The 26520-nt window shown below is 36.1% G+C and overlaps 1 protein-coding gene across 12 annotated transcripts in view; it reads left to right on the plus strand.

Annotated features, from left to right (window-relative positions):
• klhl5 (kelch-like family member 5) overlaps positions 1 to 26520 on the plus strand; it is a 79791-nt gene that overhangs the window by 36309 nt on the left and 16962 nt on the right. For all 12 annotated transcript variants that reach the window (XM_058750084.1, XM_058750011.1, XM_058749790.1 and 9 more), the window contains 4 exons: positions 13637 to 13819; positions 18707 to 18843; positions 19698 to 19894; positions 21799 to 22011. In XM_058750084.1, the coding sequence (XP_058606067.1) occupies positions 13677 to 13819; positions 18707 to 18843; positions 19698 to 19894; positions 21799 to 22011 (690 nt within the window). In that variant the 5' untranslated portion in view covers positions 13637 to 13676. The remainder of the gene's footprint in view (positions 1 to 13636; positions 13820 to 18706; positions 18844 to 19697; positions 19895 to 21798; positions 22012 to 26520) is intronic.

A 26520-nucleotide genomic window follows, 5' to 3' on the forward strand; every position in this document is an offset into this window, starting at 1 on the left:
AATAATATTGTCTTGTAAAAGATTACAGACACATACACTACACACAGTGATTTACTTTTTTAGTCCTCCAAAAGTACTTTAGTGAAAATGTCCCTCCTTATACTTTTCATAACATTCACTAACCACATATGCATTTGCCATTGACTGCCACCTCTTTGCTATTTCAAACACAAGTATTGTTATAGTTGAAGCACAAATAGGTAGTGACTATTTGAGGATTCAAGTGTGACTCCATAAGCCTCCAGGCCCTGGGGCTGTTTATGACTTACAAGAAAGCGAGAGAGTGATGGAAGGAGAGAGAGACAGGAAGATGAAGAGAACCGTCTAGCAGACTGAAACTGCAATTACGATGTTGAGATAATGGGGCAAAGCATCTGATATCCGTTGAGCATTCAAACCAGGGCTCTCCATCTCTCCTCTCTGCCTGTCGGCACGCATACATGCGCACATTTTATTCTATGGAACAATGGAGTGTGTGAGAGAATCCTAAATCTGGATTTAGAGAAAGAGAATTTTTATTTTTATTTTTTTTTGTCCAGAGGGATGAGATAACACAAGAACTAACTTTGGAGAACTAATTTTTGCATATTTATCAAGTAAAAAATGTAAAAATTCATTGCCTAATATTAGATAATACAATTAATATTTGTAACCTCAAAGGGATACTTCACTCAAAAATAAAAATTCCGACATTATTTATTAACAATATTATTATGCCATTCCAAACCCAAAATACTTTTATTCCTCTTCAGAACACAAATGAAGACATTTTTAATATACTTTCAATACAATCAGATTTTCAAGCTTCAAAAAGTTCATAAAGACATCGTAAAAGTATCAAGCATGATCAAAAGATAAAAAGATTAAACTTAAGCTTTTATTAATTTGACATACAAGAACCAGTGAGGTTTGTTCTCACGTATCACATAAGCATGTTTGAGCTTCCGCGAGAACCATTTCGCTTTGTTCTTGCAAATCAAGCAAACATGGTGAACTTCTGTTTATCATTTTGATGTGCTTTTATATGTGTGTGTTGATCAGTGTTTTGAATAGAAGTATTGAATAAAGGGTATGAGCGAAATCAAAGAACGAACTTACGTTTTCCGCATCACTATGATCAGATGCTTTCTTAACTGCTCTTTTCTCATCACATATTTATATATTCAGCTTGGGCGGCGTCAGGAGGTTTGCTGACATTATACTGTTTTTTATTATTATTATTATTATTATTATTATTATTACTATTTTGCAAAGCACAAAAAATAATTTTGCTCTAATTGGGTATTAAGTTTAACTTGAATCTAAGTGTGCAATTACTAAAGTGTGCAATTACTAAAATTACTAAAATTACACAAGTAACACAAAAACTACCCAAACAATGGGTTGTTGTCAGTCCGCTGTCATGTGTGTTATGTGTTCCCGCCTCTTGTTTCCTTATTTGGTTTGCTTCCTGTCCTTGTTAAGTGTGATTGTCTGTTATTCTGTTCAGGTGTGTGTAATTATCTGTTATTGTCATGTGTATTTAGTTCATGCCTGTTTAGTTAGATTTAGTCTGGTCTAATCGTTACTCCCCGGTGTTCCTGTGTGTCCCAGCCTTGCCTTGTCTTGCCCTGTCTGTTTTGGATTTATTAAAGACTGTGTTTGAGTTTATCCTTGTGTCCTCGTTCCTCCCTGCTGTGTGCACCGTGACAGTTGTTGTGTTTGACCTAGGAGCTGGGTTAAAAAAAAAAAACAATGCTTCACACTTGGGTGTGTCTAGAACTTTCAGTACTCTGATAAAAATTTAATAATGAAAAACAATTATGACATGGCAATCATTCAATAGATTTTTTTCTTGTTTGTTATTATGAGACAGTTCTTTAACTCAAATGGGGAGTCCTAGACCCCTTAACCCTCCCTCAATTTGAACTCTCAAAACAGTGTTGTCCTTAAAAGTCTCAAGAGCAAGAAAAGAGCTTTTGGGTTTATGGATAAAGGCATATAAACAAGAGCAGAAGGCGATGGATTTAGAAAAGCTATTTTTATACCAGCTGTATCAGACAGGTTAAAACTTGTTTCTTGTATGTGTCATAATTGCTGGTTGGGAATTGAATATTGAATATTTTGGACAGCTTGACTGCTTGACTTGGACACCATTTCCCCTTTCCTCTTCCTTCTCTTTCCTTTTCCTCTTTCTTTACCCTTTTTATTCTCCACCTTTGACGTTCCGCGTCTCCTTATCTGCATGAAGCTGTCAATATGAATCTGTGGTTATGTATACCCATTTGTAGAATAAGACTTTGAGTCTTGTAAGATGCTGTTTGAAATGCGTTTACATAATTAATGTTCACCAGACTTTTCTAAAATGTAAAATCCCTCTTTTTGCCTCTCCATCTGATATATTCCCTCATTCCCATCTGAATTGGTCTACAGAGGCTTAAATCTGATCCAGATCTCCAAATGGTGTCGTAATCCCAGCTCAGTTCCATTCTGAAATGACAGCAGATATCAGTGGAGCTCATTATAGCCTGGAAACCGCCTCTCTTCCCTTTAACCTCAACTGAAGTGATCAGACATGAATATGCATATATTAACTTCTCATTTTGAAGGACTGAATCTCAGATCTTTTGACAGTGTGAGGTTTAGAAAATAGAGCAGAATACTCATAAAATGAGAAAGAGATGGAGATGTGGAGACAGAGTCTTATGCTTAAAGGCACATGGAAACTAACAATGGCATAGAGACCGAAATACTGGAGTGATTAAGGAAAAGAGCCGGAGGGTGAGAGAGAAGGAATTCTGAAAAGTAGAAAATTGTGTGCACTGTGCAGAAAGGAAAGAATGAAAGACGGAAACAGTGTTGGAGAAGCTGCTTTGAAACTTATAGATAAACCTTGCTCAACTTGCAGTGAACTTGCGTTATTACATTTTAAGGAAGCCATATTTCATACTAATCAAATGCAAAATACATTTATAAAGTTTTATAAATAACAAATCATAATTTTTCTGCAGCTATGTTGTAAGGAAGAAAATTAGGATGACAGCATTATGCTTTGCAGTTAAATTTGAGTTAATTTTTGTCTGTTTTCAGTTAAATGAGGAATATTTATTGAGTTAAATGAGGAATTTATTTTCTAGTTTTATGTTGTGTTTTCTTGCTAAATACAACTAATAAAATAATAAAACATGCGAAATCCTCCAACTGAGTTGAAAACAAAAGCATGTTGTTTTAGTGAATTGGTTCATTCAGTCAATTCGCATATAATCCAAGCAGTTTTAGCTCTTTGTGAATCCCTTGATTTACCTGTCCAAACAAAATGCTGTTTTTCATTCACTTGTGCTACATTCAGTATTATCATGTTTTCTTGTTAAATACAGCTAAACGCACCACAGCTCTGCAGCTCAGGTGTTGTTTTACTGAATCCATTCATGTAAATCACAGTTAAATTAATTTTTTTCAAAACTGCATGATTAATATGAATCATCCACGCTAATCGATTCACTAATGAACCAATCCAATGCTATATGACAGTGAGTAGAGGTTAGAAGAGCATGTTTAATTATTGCCTTACAGTACTGCATGTGCAAACAATGTGATTTAAAACAGCAGTATAGAGCTTTAACGTTTTACAATGGTACTGTATCTGTTGGCCTGGTACTAAAAAATCATTGGATACTGTAGAATTTGGCTAGAGTAGCGTCACTACTTTTAGTTCCTGTTACTCCCCAACATTTGACAGAAAGAACAGAGAAAGAGGAATACAGGAAATAAGGAGGTTGTTCAATGAAAAGGAAACTGAGGGAGTACGAAAGAGTTCAAATATGAATGGACGAATGCCCACTGGGGATGTTCAGAAACTGGCAGGTGTTTATCTGGCTTTTTGAGATAACTTACTGCCTCTCTCCTGTGTGTTTGCACTCGTGCAGGGGTTTGTGTGATGTTTACTTTGGTAGGTCGTGTTTGGCGGATTGTGAATTTGCCTGTGTGTTTGTGGTGTTTGAGATAGATGTGTGTGTGTTTTATGTTGCCTGTAGTCTCTGTTTTCATATGAGACTAAATAATTTTGGCATTGAGAAGAGCCAGAGGCTGAAAACCTGCTACCCATCACTTACTAAAGCGCTTAAGAGAGGGAATCTCTGCAGTTCGTCTCGGCATTTCACTCTTCCTACTGTCTGCTTCTCTTGCTTTCAAACTCCCTGTATTAAAGGAACAGTTAACCCAAAAATAAAAATTCAGTCATTTACTTACCCTCATGTCATCCAAAACCCACATGGCTTTCCTTCTTCTGTGAAACTTGAACTGAGGGATTTTAAATAAGGCTCTTATTCAGTGTTGTCGTACTTGAGATTGGTCTCAAAACCAAGACTAAGACCCTCTTGATTTTGGTCTTGTTATGGACTTGACTCAAACTTGAGACCGGTCTTGAGAACTACAACATCATGGATATATTGTTGGTCTGATAACACGAACGAACTAAAACGAAATGCTGTTATTTGTCTTTTCTGGTAGAATTTAGCATTTTCTAGTTTTATTTTGTGTCTTTTTGCTAAATACAGCTAATTTACAGCAAGAATTAGGGTAATAGCATTCAACTTTACACACTACAACTGAGTTGAAAACAAGTCAAGATATAAACAACAGCATGCTATTTTATTGAATCAGTTTGTTGAGATGATTAATGTAAACCAGTCAGTTTTAACTCCAACTGAACTGACACACTAAAACGAAATGCTTTTTCTAGTTTTATTTTGTGTTTTCATGCTACTTTAAATAAAACTAATAACTATTAAACATTCTAAAACTATAACATTATATAGGCTACTATTGTGTCTCTGGTTCAGAGCGTACTGTGCTTGCACTGTGAAGATTTGTCTCAAATTTAACTTTCAGAATTGAATGCGCTGGTCCTGACTACAATGCTACTCTTTTCCATACAACAGAAGTGATTATGGACAAAAAAAAAAACTTATTATGGACTAAAAATACTCCAAAACTGGTCCATTCGACTTGGTCCAGGTTTTCTGAAAACATATGATAACTATTTTAAGAGACACAATTTAAGAATCATCTAAATATCTCTGCCATAGCTCTTAAATCTCCATGAAAACTCTTCTCTATTAATTTTTCCCCATCTCTCTCAGTCTTTCCCTAAGGTACTTGATAGACTAGGTTTCTACACTCATCTGACTGCAAGTCTTTAATTGCTTTTAAAAGATTTGGTGCTGAGAGAGCTCAAATATACTTACTCTCTCTCATCATCTCACCATCTGTCTTCTTTTCAAACGGTGTGATTGAAAGCTGTGTGTGTGTGTGAATGGATAGAGCCTTTTTTGAACTTTCCGCTTGAATGAAATAGATTTTCCATTTGATCATGGTCTGTGAGGCTGAGAGATCTTGGCTTATAAAAGATTGTAGTTTGACTGCTGTTATCTCCTGCTGCTGAGCACATTGAAACCCCAGAGACCATCACGGCGACACACTGCTCTTCCTTTTACCGATATTTGCCAGTAGTGTTACCACTCAAGACCTTAGAAATAGATCTGCCTTTGTGTCATTCCTTTAGCAATATTTCACCTTTTAATATATCGATTTCAGTTAACATCTTCACATTTGTGCTCTAAAAATAATCATCCTCTTTGAATGATCGAGTATTACTGCCTTTAAAAAAAATCGATTGTTAATTATAATTCTAACATCCCACCCAAATTACAGTTTTTCTTCCAAACAGAAAAATTGTTTGGCCTATTTTATGCTATGCAGTAACAATGCCAAACAATAGCTAATATTCAGGGCCTAAAATAAACACTCGCCAAGTGCCAAATGTGAGTAAAAATCAGTGTTCCCGAAAACATGAAACAGTGTTCCTTACCAGTTGGCAGCTAACTTTTTAAAATACTTCTAAAATTCTTGAAAACACAATATGGTTTAGCTCAATTATCAGATCGCAAACACTACATTGTAATCATATATTTGTAAAAAAAAAATTAAGCTTTTTTGTAATGAGAATGAGTTTAACTCAGAGAATCTGTCAACAAATTAGAAAAGTTTCCCTGGTATTATTATTATTATTATTATTAATTTTCTCAAGTCACTGACTGTTGGCAGGCGTGGAAAATGCTAATGCTATTTTCTGTTGTGTATACGCATGTTATTGTTTTTTTTTTGTTTTGTTTTTAAATTATAATACTATTTATTACAACAAAGATCTGTTTTGGATATGTATTTCACTTGTCATATAAACAGCCAGTTGGTAATTAGAATGATTTTGCTGATATAGCAGTCTCACAAACCTGAAGTTCTGGTTCTCAGTAACTGACATAGCTGAAAATATCTTGCAATGCAGTGCTTGAGAATATTTGACTGTTAAATTGTGATTCATTGAAAAGAACGAGCAGTTAGAGTTTCCTATCGCCTTCTCTGCATGCTCACTTGCAGGCTATTGTGATTAATTACAGCAAGAACTATTAATTATCAAGGATCCTGGATGAATCAGAAGCTCAGCGGTCTTGAATGTGGACAGAATTTCTACTACAGAGATGTGTTCACTAGAGAGAGAGAAAATAAGTGTGAACATGGGAAATGGGGATTGCAAGGCAATCTGCAGAGACGGGGAAAGAGAGAGACAAGAATGACAGGAAACGAGTGATAAAGGGAGAGAGAGAGTGGGAGTGAGAGGCAGTGGAGACGACAGCCGTGTGGGAACAAGCTAAATTGCTTTGTGTATTTCATGGCCAGCTTCATCATCAAAGCTAATTACTAACAGCTCTCTAAAGCCCTCTATATTTATCCATCCATTGATCGTGCGCATGTGTGTGTAATTTTGAGTGTTTGTAGCCCTGATTTTGCAAGGAAAGCTTATGGCTCTGTTTAAAATGTTTTAGATTTTTTTCATGAAATGAAATTTGTTTCTGTTGTTCTAGTCTTTGATATTTTAGTCCAATTAAGCATGAGTTAATGCTTGAACTGAGACGGAACGTACTAGTAATATCAGTATCCAAGGTCTATAAGAAAGTTGCAGACTTGGGGGTCCCCAAAAATTTCTGTAATGCAGTGGCTCTTAAGCCCCGTTCACGCCAAGAGCGTGAGTATAGCAGAGTCCACACCACAGCTATAGCGATAAAGGCACGTTGGTCGTTTGTTGGTCACTTTCAGAAAGATTTTGTCCAGCTGATGAATGATACAAACATTAACACCCAATCGGAATCAATCCTGATATAATGAGCTTGAGAATTTAAAATGGCAGACGAGCATGCACTCAGAATAAACAGACGATATCGTCTGCAGGTGTGGACGCTAATATCGTTATCTTTATAGTTATCGTTCTTGGTGTGAATGGGGCTTTAAGCTTTTTAACTCAAAGGCTCCCCAATATCATAATAATATTTGAAGCCACCCCCGTATACAATGTAAAAAATGATTTTTCAAAGTTGTCACTAAAACAAAGATTATTGGAGTATGTTTTACAAAAAAAAAAAAAAAAAAAAAAATTATATATATATATATATATACACACTGTGTGCAGAATTATTAGGCAAGTTGATATTCTGGTCATATTTTTTTTCCAAGAACATTTTACCAATTCCAAACCACATCAATCTTAATAACTACTATTGATTTTGTATTTAATAATTTATAAGTGATATATAATTGTCCATGAAGGCTGATAGTCAGAAACTCCTTATTTCAGGTGTGCAGAATTATTAGGCAGGTTTTCCTTTACAGATAAAATGAGCCAAAAAAGAGATTGAACTCAAGAATAAAAGTTAAGATAAAATTATTAAATGCCCATGAGAAGGATGCAATACTAATGCAATAATAGAATTAGCAAAGTTAAGGCATGACTATTGGGCAGTGAAATGCTCATTGGGTCAGCACGGTCAGAAAAAACAGGTGGAGAGGAAAAGACACGTTAACTGCAAAAGAATTAAGAATTAAGGTGAAGAATTAGGTGAGAAACCATCAGGAACCATTTAGTCTCCAGCACCATCATTTTACAGAACTGCAACCTTCCTGGAGTCTCCAGAATTACAAGGTGTCAGGTTCTCAGAGACTTTGCTTGGGTAAAAAATTCTTTAAAATGGCCCTCACTTAATAAGAATAACATGCTGAAGTGTTGTGAAATACATGAAGACTGATTTTGTATAGGCTTTATGGACAGATAAGTTGTGAGTGACTCTTGAAGGACCAGCATCACATCCTCTTGTACCACTGTTTGAAGAATTTATCTTCCAGAATCTGGCAGTAAGTTTTGGGAGCTCATTTTAGTTCATCTCCCATCCTGAAAAGTCTGTCTTGCAGGATTGATTAAAAATTAGCTCCTAAAACGTACTGCCAGATTCTGGAAGATAAATTCTTCAAACAGTGGTACAAGAGGATGTGATGCTGGTCCTTCAAGAGTCACTCACAACTTATCTGTCCATAAAGCCTATACAAAATCAGTCTTCATGTATTTCACAACACTTCAGCATGTTATTCTTATTAAGTGAGGGCCATTTTACATTTACATTTAGTCATTTTGCAGACGCTTTTATCCAAAGCGACTTACAATTTGGGGGAACACATGAAGCGATTCATCTTGAAGAGGCAATTCGACAAAGGAAGTGCTTGTAACACCAAGTCTCAGGCATTGTTTAAATAAGTACAAGCTAGCAAGGGAAGGAATAAGTAAGGAGAAACTTTTTTTTTTTTTTTTTTTTTTATGTGTAGGTTGAAGTCAAGTAGTGTCGAAAGAGATGAGTTTTCAGCTGTTGCTTGAAGATTGACAGGGATCCAGTACTCCGAATATGGGTGGGAAGATCATTCCACCAGCCAGGAATGGTGAACGAGAATGTTCTGGAGAGTGATTTTGAGCCTCTTTGTGATGGTACCACGAGGCGTCGCTCACTAGCAGATCTCAGATTTCTGGAGGGGATGTAGATTCTTAATAGTGAGTGCATGTAGGCGGGTGCTGAGCCTGTGGTTGTTCTATGAGCAAGCATCAGTGTCTTGAACTTGATGCGAGCTGCGATTGGTAGCCAATGCAATGAGATAAAGAGAGGTGTAACATGGGCTCTTTTGGGTTCCTTGAAGACCAGTCGTGCCGCATTCTGAATCATTTGTAGAGGTTTGACTGTGTTTGATGGAAGTCCAGCCAGAAGAGCATTGCAGTAGTCCAGCCTAGAAATGACAAGGGCCTGGACAAGAAGTTGTGCAGCATGCTCCGTCAGAAAGGGCCTGATCTTTCTGATGTTGTGTAGTGCAAACCTGCAAGATCGAGCAGTCTTTGCAATGTGGTCTTTGAAGGTCAGCTGGTCATCAAAGATTACACCAAGATTTCTGACCGAAGTTGATGGGGTAATTGTTGATGAACCTAACTGGATCGTGATGTCATGCTGTAGAGTTGGAGCGGCAGGAAAGACAAGAAGCTCAGTCTTTGCCAGGTTGAGCTGGAGGTGATGTTCTTTCATCCATGCCGAGATGTCTGACAGGCAACCTGAGATCCTTGCAGCTACCGTTGGATCATCTGGTTGAAAAGAGATAGAGCTGTGTGTCATCAGCATAGCAGTGGTAGGAGAATCCATGTGCCTGTATGATGGGACCCAGTGATGTAGTGTATGTGGAGAAGAGGAGGGGTCCAAGAACCGATCCCTGAGGAACCCCAGTGACCAGTGTATGTGCTTTGGATACCTCCCTTCCCCAGGCCACCCTGAAAGACCTACCAGTGAGATAGGATTCAAACCAGCGGTGGAATTCCAGCGATGCCCAGTGATGAGAGAGTGGAGAGGAGTATCTGATGATTGACAGTGTCAAAGCGGCAGATAGATCCAGCAGAATGAGGACTGATGATTTGGAATGGGCTTTTGCAATTCGCAGGGCTTCAGTGACCGAGAGAAGCGCAGTCTCAGTTGAATGGCCACTCCTGAAACCTGACTGTTTAGCGTCCAGTTTGTTGTTCTGTGAAAGAAACAATGAGACCTGGTTGAAGACAACACGTTCAAGTGTTTTCGCTATGAATGGAAGGAGAGACAGGTCTATAGTTTTCTATAAGAGAAGTGTTTAATGTAGGTTTTTGAGCAGTGGGGTTACCCGAGCCTGCTTGAATGCAGTGGGGAAGATGCCTGTGAGGAGGGATGTGTTGATGATGTGTGTGAGTGTCGGTAGAGCGTGGGAGAGATTGCTTGCAGAAGGTGCGAGGGATTGGGTCAAGAGGACATGTTGTAGGATGGTTGGAGAGGAGAAGTTTGGATACTTCAGCCTCCGTCAGGGGACAGAAGGAGAAAATGGGAGGTTTAGCAGTGGAAGTGGTTGGTTGGGGGTCCTGTGTGCGTGGAGATGAGAACTGATCACTGATCGATCTAGTTTTGTCTGTAAAAAAAGTAGCAAAGTCATCAGCTGTAATAGAAGTGGTGGGAGGTGGTGGAGGGGGACAGAGGAGAGAATTAAATGTTCTGAAGAGATTACGCATGTCTGGAGCGCTGTTGATCTTGTTGTGGAAATGTGAGGATTTGGCAGTGTGGACATCAGCAGAGAAAGATGAGAGCAGAGACTGATACCTACTCAGGTCCGACGGGTTGTTTGATTTGTGCCATTTTCTCTCTGCCGCTCTGAGTTTAGTCCGATGTTCACGAAGAACATCAGATAACCAGGGGTTAGAAGGGGCAGTCCGTGCTGACCTAGAGGAGAGAGGACAAATGTCGTCTAGACAAGAAGTTAAGGTAGAGCATAAAGTTTCAGTAGCTGCGTTTACATCCAGAGATGAGAAATGGGTAGGTGAGGGAAGAGAGGAGGATACTACAGAGGAAAGATGGGAAGGAGAAAGGGGCGCAGGTTTCGTCTAAAAGTAATCGGTAGGGGTTGGTGGCACACGGGTAGCAAAATGTAGTGTAAATGTAATGAAGAAATGGTCCGAGATATGTAGCGGTTGTACCAGAATGTTATCTGCAGTACAATTGCGTGTGTAAATTAAATCAAGTTGGTTGCCTGATTTGTGCGTGCTAGTAGTGGTAAGGCGATTGAGATCAAATGAAGCTAGTAGCGAGTGGAAGTCTGTAGCATAAGGCTTGTCTAGGTGAATGTTGAAATCACCAAAGACTAAGAGTGGAATGCCATCCTCCACAAAGAGGACAACAACCCGTCCAGCTCCTCTAGGAAGGTGGCTAGAATTTGTCCAGGGGACGGTAGATTACCACAATCTGGAGTTTTATCGAGCTGATACAGTAATGGCATGACATTCAAATGAGTTGTAATTGCAAAGGGTAGAGCGGGTTGAGTATTTCCAATTGTGTGAAACGAGCAGGCCAGTACCCCACCCGACCAACTTGACGCCAAGTGTGAGAGAAAGAGAAATTAGTAGAGAGAGCAGCTGGGGTTGCTGAGTCTTCTGGACGAATCCAGGTCTCAGTCAAGCCCAAGATGCTGAGAGTGGATTTTAAAGAAAAGGCAGAAATGAAGTCAGCTTTGTTGACGGCTGACTGACAATTCCAGAGACCCACGGAGAAAGCCAGAGGTGTAGTGGAAGATGTAGAGATAGGGCGTAGGTTAGCAGTATTACGTTGCCGTCTGCGAGTGATGTTAGAGCGTGGCTGAGAGAGAACCGGAATGTTTTGGAGACACATGATAGAGGTAGAAGGAAAGAGGATAGGAGAGCAGAGTGAGGAAGGAAAAAAAGATACTTAAGTGTGTAACTCGGTGTCGTTGCTCGGTTCAAGTCGCACAGGAAAAAGTCGCAGGTCTTTACACTCCTCGGTCTTCACACGACGGCTGAACGCTTCCGCAGACGCTTCCGCGTCAGCGCACACACCTCAAACAAATACACAGTCTAGAGTGAAAAAAAGCTGTGGTCGCTTTTAATTAGCACAACCACCAGCCAATCGCAGGGCAATGGCTCAAATCGAAACTAACACTTCGCACTTAAGTGCAGGAAAGGAGTTTAAGCTAAAGGGCAGTTATTATAATGATCAATAAGTGCAATCAAAAATATAAACCACAACGAAAAAGCAGAATAGAAATAGGTAGGAAACGAACTATTCTTTCCTAGCAACAAGGAATTAATTTAAACAACAGAGCTAAGAATGAGTATTAAAACACTTACGCACTGCCGTCTGTCTCTTCTGGTGACTAATCGCCTTCTCCCGGGGTCTAACAGTGCCCGAACAGTTTAAATAGTTTTTACAGTCGCTGTGGTCGCTTTTAATTAATTTTAAAGAATTTTTAACCAAGCAAAGTCTCTGAGAACCTGACACCTTGTAATTCTGGAGACTCCAGGAAGGTTGCAGTTCTGTAAAATGATGAGGAGACTAAATTGTTCCTGATGGTTTCTCACCTAATTCTTGACATTAATTCCTAATTCTTTTGCAGTTAAGGTGTCTTTTCTTCTCCACCTGTTTTTTCTGACCGTGCTGACCCAATGAGCATTTCACTGCCCAATAGTCATGCCTTAACTTTGCTAATTCTATTATTGCATTAGTATTGCATCCTTCTCATGGGCATTTAATAATTGTTTTACTTTTATTCTTGAGTTAAATCTCATTTTTGGCTCATTTTATCTGTAAAAGAAAACCTGCCTAATAATTCTGCACACCTGAAATAAGGAGTTTTTAACTTTCAGCCTTCATGGGCAAATATATATAACTTATAAATTATTAAATACAAAATCAATAGTAGTTATTAAGATTGATGTGGTTTGGAATTGGTAAAATGTTCTTGGAAAAAAAATATGACCAGAATATCAACTAATAATTCTGCACACAGTGTGTATATATATATATATATATATATATATATTTATTTATTTATTTGCATTTCTACAAAATATTAAACTTTCATGTTTAATACAATGTGTTGTCATTTCCTTGTAATCAGTATTGATATATTAAAATAATTAACCATGATTTATTTTGTGATTCCTGAAGTTTCAAGAACTGTATTTTCTTCTTTTTGTGTATATAAACACAATAATTATAAGATAAATGTTATAAAAAATTAAGTTAAGAAAATAAAGATAAATATTTTACATATTTTATTTCACTTTACATCTTGATTTTATTACCAGTATTTTTTAGACTATTTTAATATATTAATAATAATTTATTAATTTAAATTAGTGCTGTCAAACAATTAATTGAGATTAATCAAGTCCAAAATAAAAGTTTTTGTTTACATATGTAGGTGTATGTGCATATTTATTATGTATATATAAATACACACACATACAACATATATTTTGAAAATAGTTACATGTATATACATTTATATATTTATATTCTTATATTTTATATTATATATTTAATATATAAACATAAAAGTTTTCTTAAATATATACATGCATGTGTTTGTATTTATATATACATAATAAATACACACAGTATACACACAAATATTATGTAAACAAAAACTTTTATTTTGGATGCGATTAATCGTTTGACAGCACTAATTTAAATACTTCTATGTCGTCCTGCAACCATGTGAGAATAATAATGATAAAATCTTGTCTGATTAAATTTCTTTAATCAGTCAGCAAGAATTTGGTTAATTCAGTGTTTACAAAATATGAGTAATAAATTATTAATAATACTTAAAAAAAAGAACATATACTATAATGAACACATATTTTTCATCAAGCAGTATACTTCAAATTTGCTATGTGAATTTTCTAACCCAGTGCATGTGTATTTTTCAGGACGTCTAACAGCAGTGCGACTTTGTCCTCATGTGCGTCGATGGAGCCGTGTGTGTCAGATGAACATTTCCAGGCTCACAGTCACGCTGAACACACCTTCAGACGCATGGAGGCCTACCTGAGGACCAGGAAACTCTGTGATGTTGTCCTCCTCGCCGGAGACCGCAGAATACCAGCACACAGGTAACAAAAAAAACAGTACACATATTTGGTTAATTTCAAATCACAACCTAACCCTAAATTTTTGCACTACTATACAAGCAGAAACACAAAACCAGTGTGCTGCAAATAATGGTGGAACCTTCTCTGTGAAACATTGTAAAAACGATACAAATTATTACGTTTTTCTTCAGTGTGGGGCCTCTGACAAGATCTGAGTAGATTCAGTCCATGTTGTTGAATCATAAATGCTCTGAAGATGCTGGAGATGAGTTGATGGTAGTTACAGTTTACTGCTGAATGTTGCAGCAGTGGCACATTTATAGCACAGTTCACTGTCAGCAAGTATTGCAGTTTCTGAATTTGACGAATAAAACTTTGGACTTTTGAAACTGTCATGGTATTATTTTGAGTATGGATTTTGCTAAAGTGTAGTGTCTGTTATAGAGACGGAACATAGACAGAATGACTTTATTTATGCCCAATTTAAAATAACTACAACTAAACTGAAATTGAAAACCAAAATATAATATAAAAATGTGCCTTTTCCTTTTGTTTGAGGGGGGAAATGGTTAATTTTAGACTATTTTTACCTTCTGAGTTTGAAATTAACAATGAGCGAATGTCGTGTAGTTGTGACATGCATGTTTTAGATTTGCATTGCACTGAACACATACACCAGATTTTGATATTATTCATGATAGGTATGGCATTTGACAAGCAAGAATCCTGCGTGACGCTGATGGATTGACAGCCGTTTAACAACAATTTTGAGAATTTCTAGATTTATAGAGAGGTGCACATTTGAGATGTAACCTCAGACACAAACAGCATCCATCCTTACTGTGTGTCTATGTGTTAAATGATTAAGCTACTTATATTTGTGAATCAGTGTTGTGGAATAACAGTCTCAAAAGTTATTAAAAATGCAAAAGTACGTTCACATATTTTCAGATCAGAGTAAATTGCAAATGACTCTGCATTTATGTGTATATTCAAATACAGATATAAAATGATCTGTGTGTATTGTGTAATGTATTGTGAATATGCATAACATAGGTTAGAAAAGTTATATAACAAAACATTTGTGTATTTTGTTGCATATGAGAATATTTTATACTGTTAATAGTTATTAAAATGAAACAAAAAATGCATCAGACACAATTGTTGTGTTCCCCCCTCACTGTTCCTCAGCTTTCCACTCATGCTGTTTTTGCATTTTTTTGAAACGTTTTTCCAGCTTAGTGTCTTAAGGTCTAAATCTAGCTCATTGAGTTTCTTTCTGTTATTTTATTTATTTATTTTTTTTAGTATGTGATTCCAGTGTATGAACTAAATCAAAATTCAGTCATTCATACACAAATGCACAAAAAATCCCACACACTATCTCAGCTTGCAAAACTATCACAATTTATTTTGGTTTCATGACCTTTATTAGGCATTTAGCGTTAGGCATTATACTTTTTGCAAGATGGGATAGGGTGCATTTTTCCCCCATGTTGAATTAAAATATTAAAAACTCACTGGTTTGGGTAATGATCAATGATCATCTTATTAAATACATTTTTTTTTTGTAGTTAACATGTTACATGAATGTTTTTAAAGGAAACTAAATAATAGGCTTATTTGTAATACTGAGATTCTGTAACAACATTATCATCTCACTCATAGAAAACAAGGTTTTATTTCTCAAACTGCATTAAAATGCACAGGAAATACAGTCTTAATAAAACAACTTTCGCATCATTTTACAGATGTAATTTTCATATTAACAATTCTATGCATGACAGTATTTCACTCAGTTAAATTCCACCTTAGAAATAATGCAAATGACTTTACCTTCATTAAATGTCCTATTTGTTTTGATTTATAAATAAATTACCCATAGAAATGGTCTGTCTTCATTATTTACTTACAAACGCATGCTTCGCTATAGGGACTTATGTGTGTGTCAGCTCTGATCCAATCAGTTTTTGGTAAACACACAGAATAGAATGTAGCGTTTATGTTGTCAAATTGAATAAATGTGTTAATAGCACTGAAAATATATTAACTGTAAGTGTTAACAAGCACTATACTTCAAAACCATAGTAGGGGGCAGAAACATTTCTCTAACTGAAGAATAACCATTGTATAGCAGCACCATGGCATTCCATCCCTCTATTCTTCTCTGATCTGCTCATTCTCTCCTCTCCTTCATTAATTTACCCTTCTTCACGTGTCTGTTGATGGCATAGTTCTGCTGATTGCAGGGCTGCCTCAGGCAGCTGGAGGGTTTTGCTGGTGTTTCATTTATAATGATGCACAAATGCACACACATACACTTTAAAGTGAATAGCCTTTGTACTTTTTCTATCTAGAGCACCATCTGTAACCTAAAATCCCTAAAATCTTGCTTTAACACACAGACTTTCAGGCTGCTATGAGAAAGAGCTCACAAGAAAGCTGAATCAGTTATTCAGTGACACTCTAATATGAGTGAAAACAGAGAACTGCTAGATTATTTTGCTTGCGTGTAAAGTGAAAGGTTTAAAAGCAATCTGCTCAGTGATGAAAGTGCAGAAAGTGAGAGTGAAGGAGAGTGGCAGAGGACAAATGCTGAGTGTTACTCATGCTGCTAAATGAATCTCACAGTCTCTAATGTACTTTCATTCCCTGCTTCTCTGCTGAAGCCTCATTTGTGATCGCTTTCTTTCTCTTTTCTTCTCTCCCCTCATTACTTCTCTTTCATCATATTCTTGCATGAGTATTCACCATTACCAGCTTCAAATGTTTCCATATATCTATGTTTGAATGTACCTGCTTCCAGTGGTGCCAGAGCGAGTTTTGAAGTAGGAGGTGGCAAGGCAACACTCTCTCAATTTTATGTTTTGGCAGATTCATCTGAAATTCATATGAATTCACACAATCTCTTTTTTACTTTTTTGAAATCAAAAATCGGAGACAAAATCTCTTTTAGCTGTTCCATAGTGAAAACATTATTTTTAAGTGCTGGTAACCAGTTAACAATAAGATTTTAAAGCTAACACTCAAAATTACCACCAAAATGAAGTAATAAAGGGGCAAAAACTTCCCCTGCACAATTACACTATATCTGTTACGACTGTCATGATGAAAGTGAAATGCATGAAAAACGTTTGAAAAGCATTAAGTGCAGCATTACATTTACAGTATAGCCATTTTATTTTTCATGCTACAGAATACCCAATGTGAAGTCTCGATTTTGTAGCACATCAAAAATGCTAAACAAATTCATAAACGGTTCTTTAGTCTGTAGCCAGAATATGACATTCTTTTCCCCACATTGCAGCTTCACTCTCTTTTAAAAATAAATGAATTTATAGGCTACTTACAGTATTACATTACAACTTTTGTGTAAAAGCATGTACATGGGCACCATTAAACAGTCTGTTTAAGTGAAGTGAAGTAAAGCCAAGTATGATGACCTATACTCGGAATTTGTGCTCTGCATTTAACCCATCCAAGTACACACACACACACACACACACACACACACACACACAGAGACACAGACAGTGGACTTCAGTGGGAGCCAACTGCTTGAAGGTTATAATTGCAGTTTCAATTCAGCTTCAAAAGGCTCTGCATGAGGAATAAGGGTCTTATCTAGTGAAATGATCAAAAAATAAAAATGTATATACTTTTTAACCACAAATTTCTTTTTGACTGAAGAAAGAAAGACATGAAGCTTTTGGATGACATGGGGGTGAGTAAATTATCAGGAAATTTTTATTTCTAAATAATTTATAAAATATATATTTTTTAATATTTTATTTATAAATTTTAAAAACCTTGCAGAGGTTAAAAATAAGCCCTTGGAAAACAGTTCCAGGGGGCAAATATCGCTCCTTAATGGAAAAGTTTATTTCTGACCCTGGTCTTCACCTGTCCCTCATTTAGTTTCTCATGAACATGCAAGTTCATCCCCATCTCCTCTACTCATACCAGCTCAGACCACATGCTTCACTTTACCTCGGCTTACTGAATGGCAAGTGGCAATAGTTCAGCCATATGTGTTTGAAACTGATTCCGAAGAGAGGGGCGAATTATGCTGGGTTGTCTACAAGTCAGTGTAACAGAATGGTAATGCACAGCCTTAGACACGTAATGGTAATTGATATCATTAGCCTTTGGCTTGACTACATTATCAAGCGGCTAATAATGTGTTGCTAATGTTACACAAACCATTTTCCCATTCGCCATCTCAGACAGCTGATGATATAAAAAGCCCTTTTTTCGTTTCTAGTTGTTGATATCGAGTTTATAAGGTTTATAAGGTTTAGTGGCTGTCAGTTGGTAATCTGATTTGATTAATGTAAACGACTTAACACATTTTTTATTAATCTTATTCAAAACAACCAGCATACACTCAAGCAGAACAATAAAATTGCTCAATAACTTAATACGTAAAGCAAACAAAATCAGACCTCACAGAGTTTGCCTTTCCTTTCAAGCAGTAATACAAGCATGCGCACACACACACACTCAGCTCTTTGATATAGTAATTAGCATTTTGGCTATGAGTCTTAATAGATTTAAAGCCTCAAGCTTTGACTAAGTGTGTGCGAGTGTATGTGTGTATGTGAATATCTTTGTCTGCAGAGCTGGATTTGAATAGGAAATCCTCATTTTACCATGCTTCAGTTAACAGATCCTCAAATCCTGTCTCTTACTGTAATCTCTCTCCCACTCGATCTGTCTCTGTTTCTCTAGTCTGTTTTCTTTTCCAACTTTTTATCATGCTTTACCTGCAGCACACAAAAGTGTTTATTCAGTGATCCAGAAGACGTACAGTACACGTGAAAAAATGAGAGCATGTAAAAGCATGTGTGCACTCAGTGAGATATCATAGTCTCTCTCTCTCTCTCTCTTTCTCTCTTTCTATGTTAGACTGGTTCTTTCCTCAGTGTCCGATTACTTTGCGGCCATGTTCACCAGTGATGTCCGAGAGGCAAAACAAGAGGAGATCAAAATGGAGGGTGTGGATCCAGATGCATTATGGGTCTTGGTACAGTATGCTTACACAGGTGTGTATTTATCTGGAAGAATGTTTGGTTAGACATGCACACATACTAACACACTATACTACTACTATACTAATAACAATAAGCCGTAAATTATTTTGATATTATGGCTGATATTAATAATCTGTTCAAAAAAAAAAAAAAAAGAAAATGCACTAAAAATAAAATTCCTTTAAAAGCTAGCAATTACAACATTATATAATTTAAATAATGGAAGACCAATATTAATTTTGAACCTTGTAGCCAATCTTTTAAAGATTAATTATTTATTGTATTTAAATATCAATTTTAGGTTGAAAGATTCATTTTCATTTGAGTGCTAGATGACAACAAATGTAATTTTAATGTAAACTTGGGAAATTACCATGCACAATTTAAATATTAATTTTAAGCTGATATCTAATATGTATCTAAAACTGACTGATACATTAACATTTAAAAGTTTGAGGTCTGTAAGATTTTATGTTTTAGCAAGTCTCTTATGCTCTACAGGGCTGCATTTATTTGATGAAAATTGCAATTAAAACAGTAATACTGTGTGACATTAAAATAGAAAACAGTTGTTTTAATTTGTAGTAATATTTTAAGATGTAGTTTATTCTTGTGATGGTAAAGCTGAATTTTCAGCAGCCATTACTCTGGTCTTCAGTGTCACATGATGCTAAAGAAATCATTTGAATATTCTGATTTGATGCTCAGTAACCATTTCTCACAATTAACATTAAAAACAGTTTTCCCGTTCTTGAATGGGGAAAAAAAGCAAAAAAATCTCGCTGGCCCCAAACTTTAAAGCGCTTCTAATTAAATATACAGTCATTAACAGCAATTACACATCGAAACTGTCTGTCTTTCTACAGGGCGTTTGGAGTTGAGAGAGGACACAATAGAGAGTTTGTTGTCGGCTGCCTGTCTTCTGCAGCTGTCTTCAGTGGTTCAGGCCTGCTGCAGTTATCTAATGAAACAACTCCATCCCTCCAACTGTCTGGGCATTCGATCTTTTGCTGATGCTCAGGGTTGCCTGGACCTCCATAAGGTGGCACACAACTACACCATGGTGAGCAAACACACACATTCAGAATAGTTTCAAACTGACTTAATTAGGACAAAAGATATGCTGGCAAAGTCACAAGGAGTTTCTACTCCAGGAAAGTGAATACTAAACCTCTTTGTGTTTTATCTTCAATGAACACCCCTCTCTCTGCCTCATTTTTCTTCTTTTATCACTTATTCTTTCATTCTTCTTTGTTTGTCCTCCTCCCAACCAAGCACACACTGAGGGATTTATCATCCGCAGTTCACCGTGTCAAAAACTTGGAAGTGAATTAGAGGACATTATTGCCTAAACTTACAGACACGCTGTTTTTTTTGTTCGTCCTTCAGTGTTCTATGTGGGCGGCTACCTCTGTGAGTGTGTGTGTTTGTATTCATATATAGGTGTCTGTGTCCATCTGGCTGTCTGTGCCTGTGTCTGTGGGTTTATGAGTGGGCAATTGAGCCCGTTTTAACAGCCGTTGAAGCACTGGTGCCGAAAAAGTTCCCTGAACGAGGCGAGTGTGTTTAATTGGACATGCTACTGTTCCTCTTCGCAAATTTTCTGCTCAGCGTTTGATGTTTCACTTCTCCTGAGGGAAACTCATTCAAGAAAATATAACCCATAATAGCCCGCCCACAGTTCACAACAGGGGGGTTGTCATGGAGACTGCACTGAAAACTTGCATTCCATTTTCCATCAGTGCCTCTGTTTCCTATCTGGCTTTCCTTCCCTTGTTTTTATTTCATCCCTCCCTTCCCCCTACAATGCAATGATGTCCAGTTCCATTGTCCACTTTGTATTACTACTGTCTTTCTGTTTCTGATATGTGTGGACACGTTGGGTAGCAAATCTGCAGAGAAAGCAGGGAAAAACAATGCAGAATATGAATTCTAAAATGTGAATGACAGTATAATCATGCATAGTTCATGTAGCAAAATAAATATTAATATCAGGGAGTAGAATACATTTTAGAAATCTGGGTCCTAAACCAAAATTACTAGTCTACGCTGTGTGAGTGTGGTACGTCTGGGATAGTTATTGTCTCCTATTATTGTCCCAGCTGCTAAAATCAATTAAAATATTACAAATAGCTTGGGTTAAATGTGATATGATTATAAATGCAATATGTATGTATGTATGGATGTGCATGTGTGTGTGTAGAGTATGTAACCTGTTCAAAGTTTGGGATTGGGGAGTCTTTTCTCTGTTTTAATTTGTTTTAAAATGCAATTATTTCCTGTGATGCAAAGCTGAATTTTCAGCAACCATTGGTCCAGTCTTCAGTGTCACATGATCCTTCAAAAATCATTTTAATATGCTGATTTGTTATTATAAATGTTGAAAACAGTTGTGGTGCTTAACCCATTGTATTATTTTTCAATAAATATATATATAAAAAAATGTTATAAATGTCAGCAGTAAAGCAATATAAAATAATATAAATGTCAGCATCTTTGCTGAATAAAAGTATTAATATCTTTTACAAAAAATAGAAATTGTTACTTACTTAGTTATATTTGATCATAATTAGTACACATTATGTAGCCTGTATCATGCCATAATAATATGCTGTTTTTCCACAGTGTTGTTCAATAATATACAGTATTATGATAATTGTGTTATTGTACATGGCTGCACTGAAATAAATTGTGTCGCTGTGGCTAAACATTTACAAGCCCCATCCTGATCTAAACATCACATGCCACTGATCCACCATTTACATCTGTATGTTCATTTCATTTCTCTTCTTGGCAGATGCCGTCTGTCACATTGACTTAGGAGTGCACACTCACTGTGTGTTTTGTATGTTGCTATGCTGAAAGACCATTAGTCACACAGACACATACTCTGATGGTCTATGCTTTGACAACCACATCCTCGATTCCATCAACCAATCCAGATAATCTCTCTCTCTCTCTCTGTAGGAGCACTTCATGGAGGTCATGAGGCATCAGGAGTTTCTGCTCTTGCCTTCATGTGAGGTGGAGAAGCTTTTAGCTTCTGATGACATGAATGTTCCAGAAGAGGAAACCGTGGTAACAGCTCTGCTTAGCTGGGTCCGCCATGATGCTTCCTCCCGTCAATCACAGCTTCCTGCTCTTCTCGCTCACATCCGCCTACCCCTGCTTAAACCACAGGTCAGTCAACCATACATCCATCTGTCCATCAGTCAACCTGTCTTTTATTCTGCTGTGCTGTTACTTGTTCAGACAGCTTGATCAGTATACCGTAAATCCACATCAGAAAATCATTAATCTGCATTAATTCATGTATCAGCTAATCGGTTAATTGAAAGCTCTGTCAGTAAGTTGGTCAGTCACTGTAATTAATGCTCATGTGCTTCTTGAAGTTTTGCAGCAGAATGCTGAACACACTTTGAGCTTTTGGCCCGTCTTTGTAACATCCTCAGAAATGTTTTCTTTCAAATAAAGATATTCAACTGTATTTGTTGGTGTGATACAGCTAATATTAAGTTTTCAAGAGCATAAGAACCATATTTTCTTTTTGGAAATTGGCTATCATCACTGAAAAACTGGACTTATGACTTATGGTGAGCTTTGTAAATACAAACAAAGTTTGGGGTCATAAATAAAATAAAATAAAAATAAATTACTACATTAATGCATCCTTGCTAAATAAAACTGATCAAAAGTGACAGTAAAGACAAGTATAATGTTACAAAAGATTTAAATAAATGCTGTTCTTTTGAACTTTCTATTCATGAAACAATCAATTTCCACTAAATTCCATTATGAATTGCATTCTGACACATTTTGTGTGTTAATGCATAAAAATGAGCTTGTGTTCTTTCTAGAAGCCTTTGCCTTTATGTGCTTGCGTAGAGCATTTGGCCCTTATAGTATCTGTGGCCTTTATGTGTGTGTGAAGGTCAGTGCTGTTCTGCTGGGCTGTGAGGCTGTGTACTCAATGATGGGATGCATTTGGAGCCTGGAGAGTGTGATAAGGATGTTGTTGTTGTGTCTCTTTCCCTTATCACATTCTTCTCTTCTTACACACGTACACACACTCCACTGAAAATTTGTTCTTTTTTTCCTACGTTAAAAATACATAAAATACGTGAATAAATGTTTATCTGTTTTAAACAAAATGGATCTTTATAATATTGCATTGCATTATTTCCTTTCACTGTAAAAACAAAATCAGTGAAATTTATTATTTAAAAAAACAGCAGTTTTGGTTGCCATAAAAAATATGGTACCAACATTTTGCATTTAATTTCATTAACCGCAATAATGTTAATATACCAAAGTAAATACCACTATATAGAAGATGTATGGTGCCATCATCATGGTAAAACACATGACACTAAAATAATGCAATAAAAGTTAACTTACCAACATAAAATGTAACAAACATTCCTAATGCACATAACTAATAAGAAACAACTATTAAGAAATTTAATTAAAAAAAACATCAAATGTGAAGTGCCACACTGAGAATTCTAGGAATGTATTAAAATCTGTACGTTTAACGTTATTTTACTTTAAAATTACATGTCCCAGTATATCTTTTACAGTTTTTAATAATATTGAGTAAAGGAATTTACCATTAAGCGATTAACAACTTTTACTTCAGCATTTGTGCAGTCTTTTACTGTTCAAATTATGATATTTTTTCATAGTGTTGATATTATAATTATGATTATTGACTGACTATTATTTATAAAATTGAAATATTTTTTGCATTTGTGTTATTTTGTATGGAGCATTTGCAAATTTTTCATGTAGGTTACATATCCAAAAGATGTTTTTTTTTTTTTTTTTTTTTTTTTGTTAAATATAGGCCTATTGCTGTAACATAATGCCTAAACAGTCAACAAAAACAGAATTTAAAACAATGTTATTCAAGTTTTTAATTATTATACACAAACGATACTAGAGCACATTGTATAATTAACAAAGCTTGTTACACTGCAGAACAAATCTTATTTACACTGATTACAATGGGAGTGTTGTAGTTTTTTTTTTTCAAATTGCTTACTTGCAGTGTAATGTACATTGTACTGTGTATGTTGTAACATTGGCCTAACTATAGAAATTCTAAAAATGTAGCCAGTGTTTTGGTTGTAAATTTGTTTGTTTCGCATGTCAGGTTTGATGTCTCCTTCACCATTAATTTTTGTGTGCCACGGCGATCAGAAGTAAAACATAAAACACACATCTGTGGATTAGACCTCTTTAAACTTGCTCATTACGACTGGTTGTCGTTAGAAAACGCACATTTTGATACAATGGTAGCAGACTTGTTAATTGCAACAGATGTCATCGTATTCTTGGTTATTTATAAGATTGTGCAGCCCCACTGCAGTGTTTGATATTATTGTCATGCACTCAGTCTGTAGGTGCAGGACATGATATTCACATGGATATGCAGTTTAATTGAGCTTCTTTCCCGTCTGAGCTCAAAGCTTTGTGCTTTTTTCATTTTAGATGCATGATGAGTTCCACTGAACTCCCTCTCCTCGCTTTTCTCGCTTTCTACCTTTCCATTTTCCTCTTCCCCCCTTTTTCTAAGGTGAAAAAAAGAAATATTTCAATAATTCCAGGCGAGCGCTCTCCCACTCGTGGCTGGCTGAGCAGAGTTTGTTCAGTTCCATCTAAATGTAAATCGCAGGTTGTTCTGTGCTTTCCAGTGAAGCAAAAACCTATAAGCCACCGTCCAGCCATCCTAACTCCATAGCATTCAGTTCACTTCACCACGTTTCCTCAGTATCCACGTTCAGGGGAGATGATCGATTTTGGTTCATGACAGATGCACTTATTCACTGTTTGTGATGTGGGCACTTTTATGAAGGAGGTGGAAATGATTAGCTTTTGTTTTTAGCATAAAGAGGAGAAGGAGAAAGGGAGGAGTGGAGATAAAGAAGTATGGAGTTGATGGATGGGGAGTGGGAGGGAGGTGAAAGCAGAGACTGAGGAGGTGGAGGTGGTGTTGTATGGGCGGAATATTCAAGCTCTAACTAGAAAACTGTTTTCTGAGTGTAGTGATGGATGTGATTATGGATTCAGTGAGATGGTACTGAATGATGGTGTGCACACATGGATATACATACAGATTCATATCTCAAGCATGGCTGTATAAAACAAATGCTGATGAAACTATATCGTTTCATGATATATCAGGATGTGCTGAATGTGTTGTGTGGCCATCTGCATGCATGTGCTATTTTAGTATTATTTATACTATTGTAGTGTTTATTAATGTTTTGAATTAGCTCTTATTTTTATATTTTTAGTTTTCATTTGAATTTGTTTTAGTAATTTTCTTTTTTGTCATTACTTTTTGAAAATTTCTGTATGCCTTTATTTTTCTATATGCCTTCTGCTATTTACTTCAGCTTAAACTTATTTCAGTTAATTGCCTTAGCAACAATTCTCATTTTCATATGTATGTTTCAATTTTATATTTAATATATATTTTACTTTATTTCAGCTAAACAATTTTTCATAGTTTTTAGTTTGTTAACAATAACAACACTCGTATGTACAGGGTTCATTGTAATACTCACTAAATGTAAGTAAAAATGTGAGTAACTTACATTTAACATACACTGGCAATTGAGTATTGAGTACCCTGGGTTAGACTATAATTTTTACAGTTCCACTTAAAGGGTTCATTTATCAAAAAATGTAACTATGTTCCATGCATATGACTTTCTTTAGAAAAATACTTATTTTATTTTTTTGGTGAACTTTTCCTTTAAACCTGGGGTACTCAACAGACGGCCCATCTACATTAATTTTGTGTCCCGCGTCATGCTGAAGATTAATGTATTTTTATTATAATTTGCACTCAAAAGTAGCGCAGATATTAGGCAGTGTTTGCGTTATTTAAATGCAGTTGATACTCCTGACACTGCATTGTGTAAATGGCAGATGATCCTCTTAGTAGAATGAAAAACAACCTTCTATTCAAATTGTGAATAGGTTAAAGCAAGCAAAAAGCGCTGTCTTTACAATGAATGGAGCTGTCATCACGTCAGTGAGTTATAAATATACTTGATTACTATGAAAAACAAGAGATGGCTTGAAGAACACAGATAAACTATATATTGTCGCGTTGTGTGTTTACTGTCTTCATGTTTGATCAGTTAAAGCATTTCTATCTCATTTTTAATCATCTACAGCGATATCTGGATGCCTTTGTCTATATTAGGGATTTCCTAGAACCTCAGGAGTTTTATTATTACTGTCACGCATATGTGGGGTTTCTGCACGAGTATGAATGAAACAGACATTACATATGTTTAGCGCTCAGTAATGCACACTCTGTTTCTATTTTGGGCATAAAAATAATACTTCTCTCTAAAGAAATTTGTGAACTATATTTGCTCAAGAATGGTTTGAGTTTGAACATTCTGAGTTTGTTTAATACTGAATATATTTGAATTTATGAATGTATTTTATTTTGTATTAATATAACAAAACAATAAATAATTGTTTTTTGTTTCAGATTTTTTAAATTTTTAATTTCATGTTCAGTATTATTTTAAATAGGCCATGGACAAGCAAGACTTAGTTAATAAACTGCATTTGTGAAACTGAAAAACATTGTCTTATGGTGCAAATTCACATTTTATGTGGTTTAAATGTGGCCCCCTTGGCCTCTGAACTTGAGTACCCTTG

This window comes from Onychostoma macrolepis, chromosome 01, assembly GCF_012432095.1.
Source record: "Onychostoma macrolepis isolate SWU-2019 chromosome 01, ASM1243209v1, whole genome shotgun sequence".
NCBI lineage: Eukaryota > Metazoa > Chordata > Actinopteri > Cypriniformes > Cyprinidae > Onychostoma > Onychostoma macrolepis.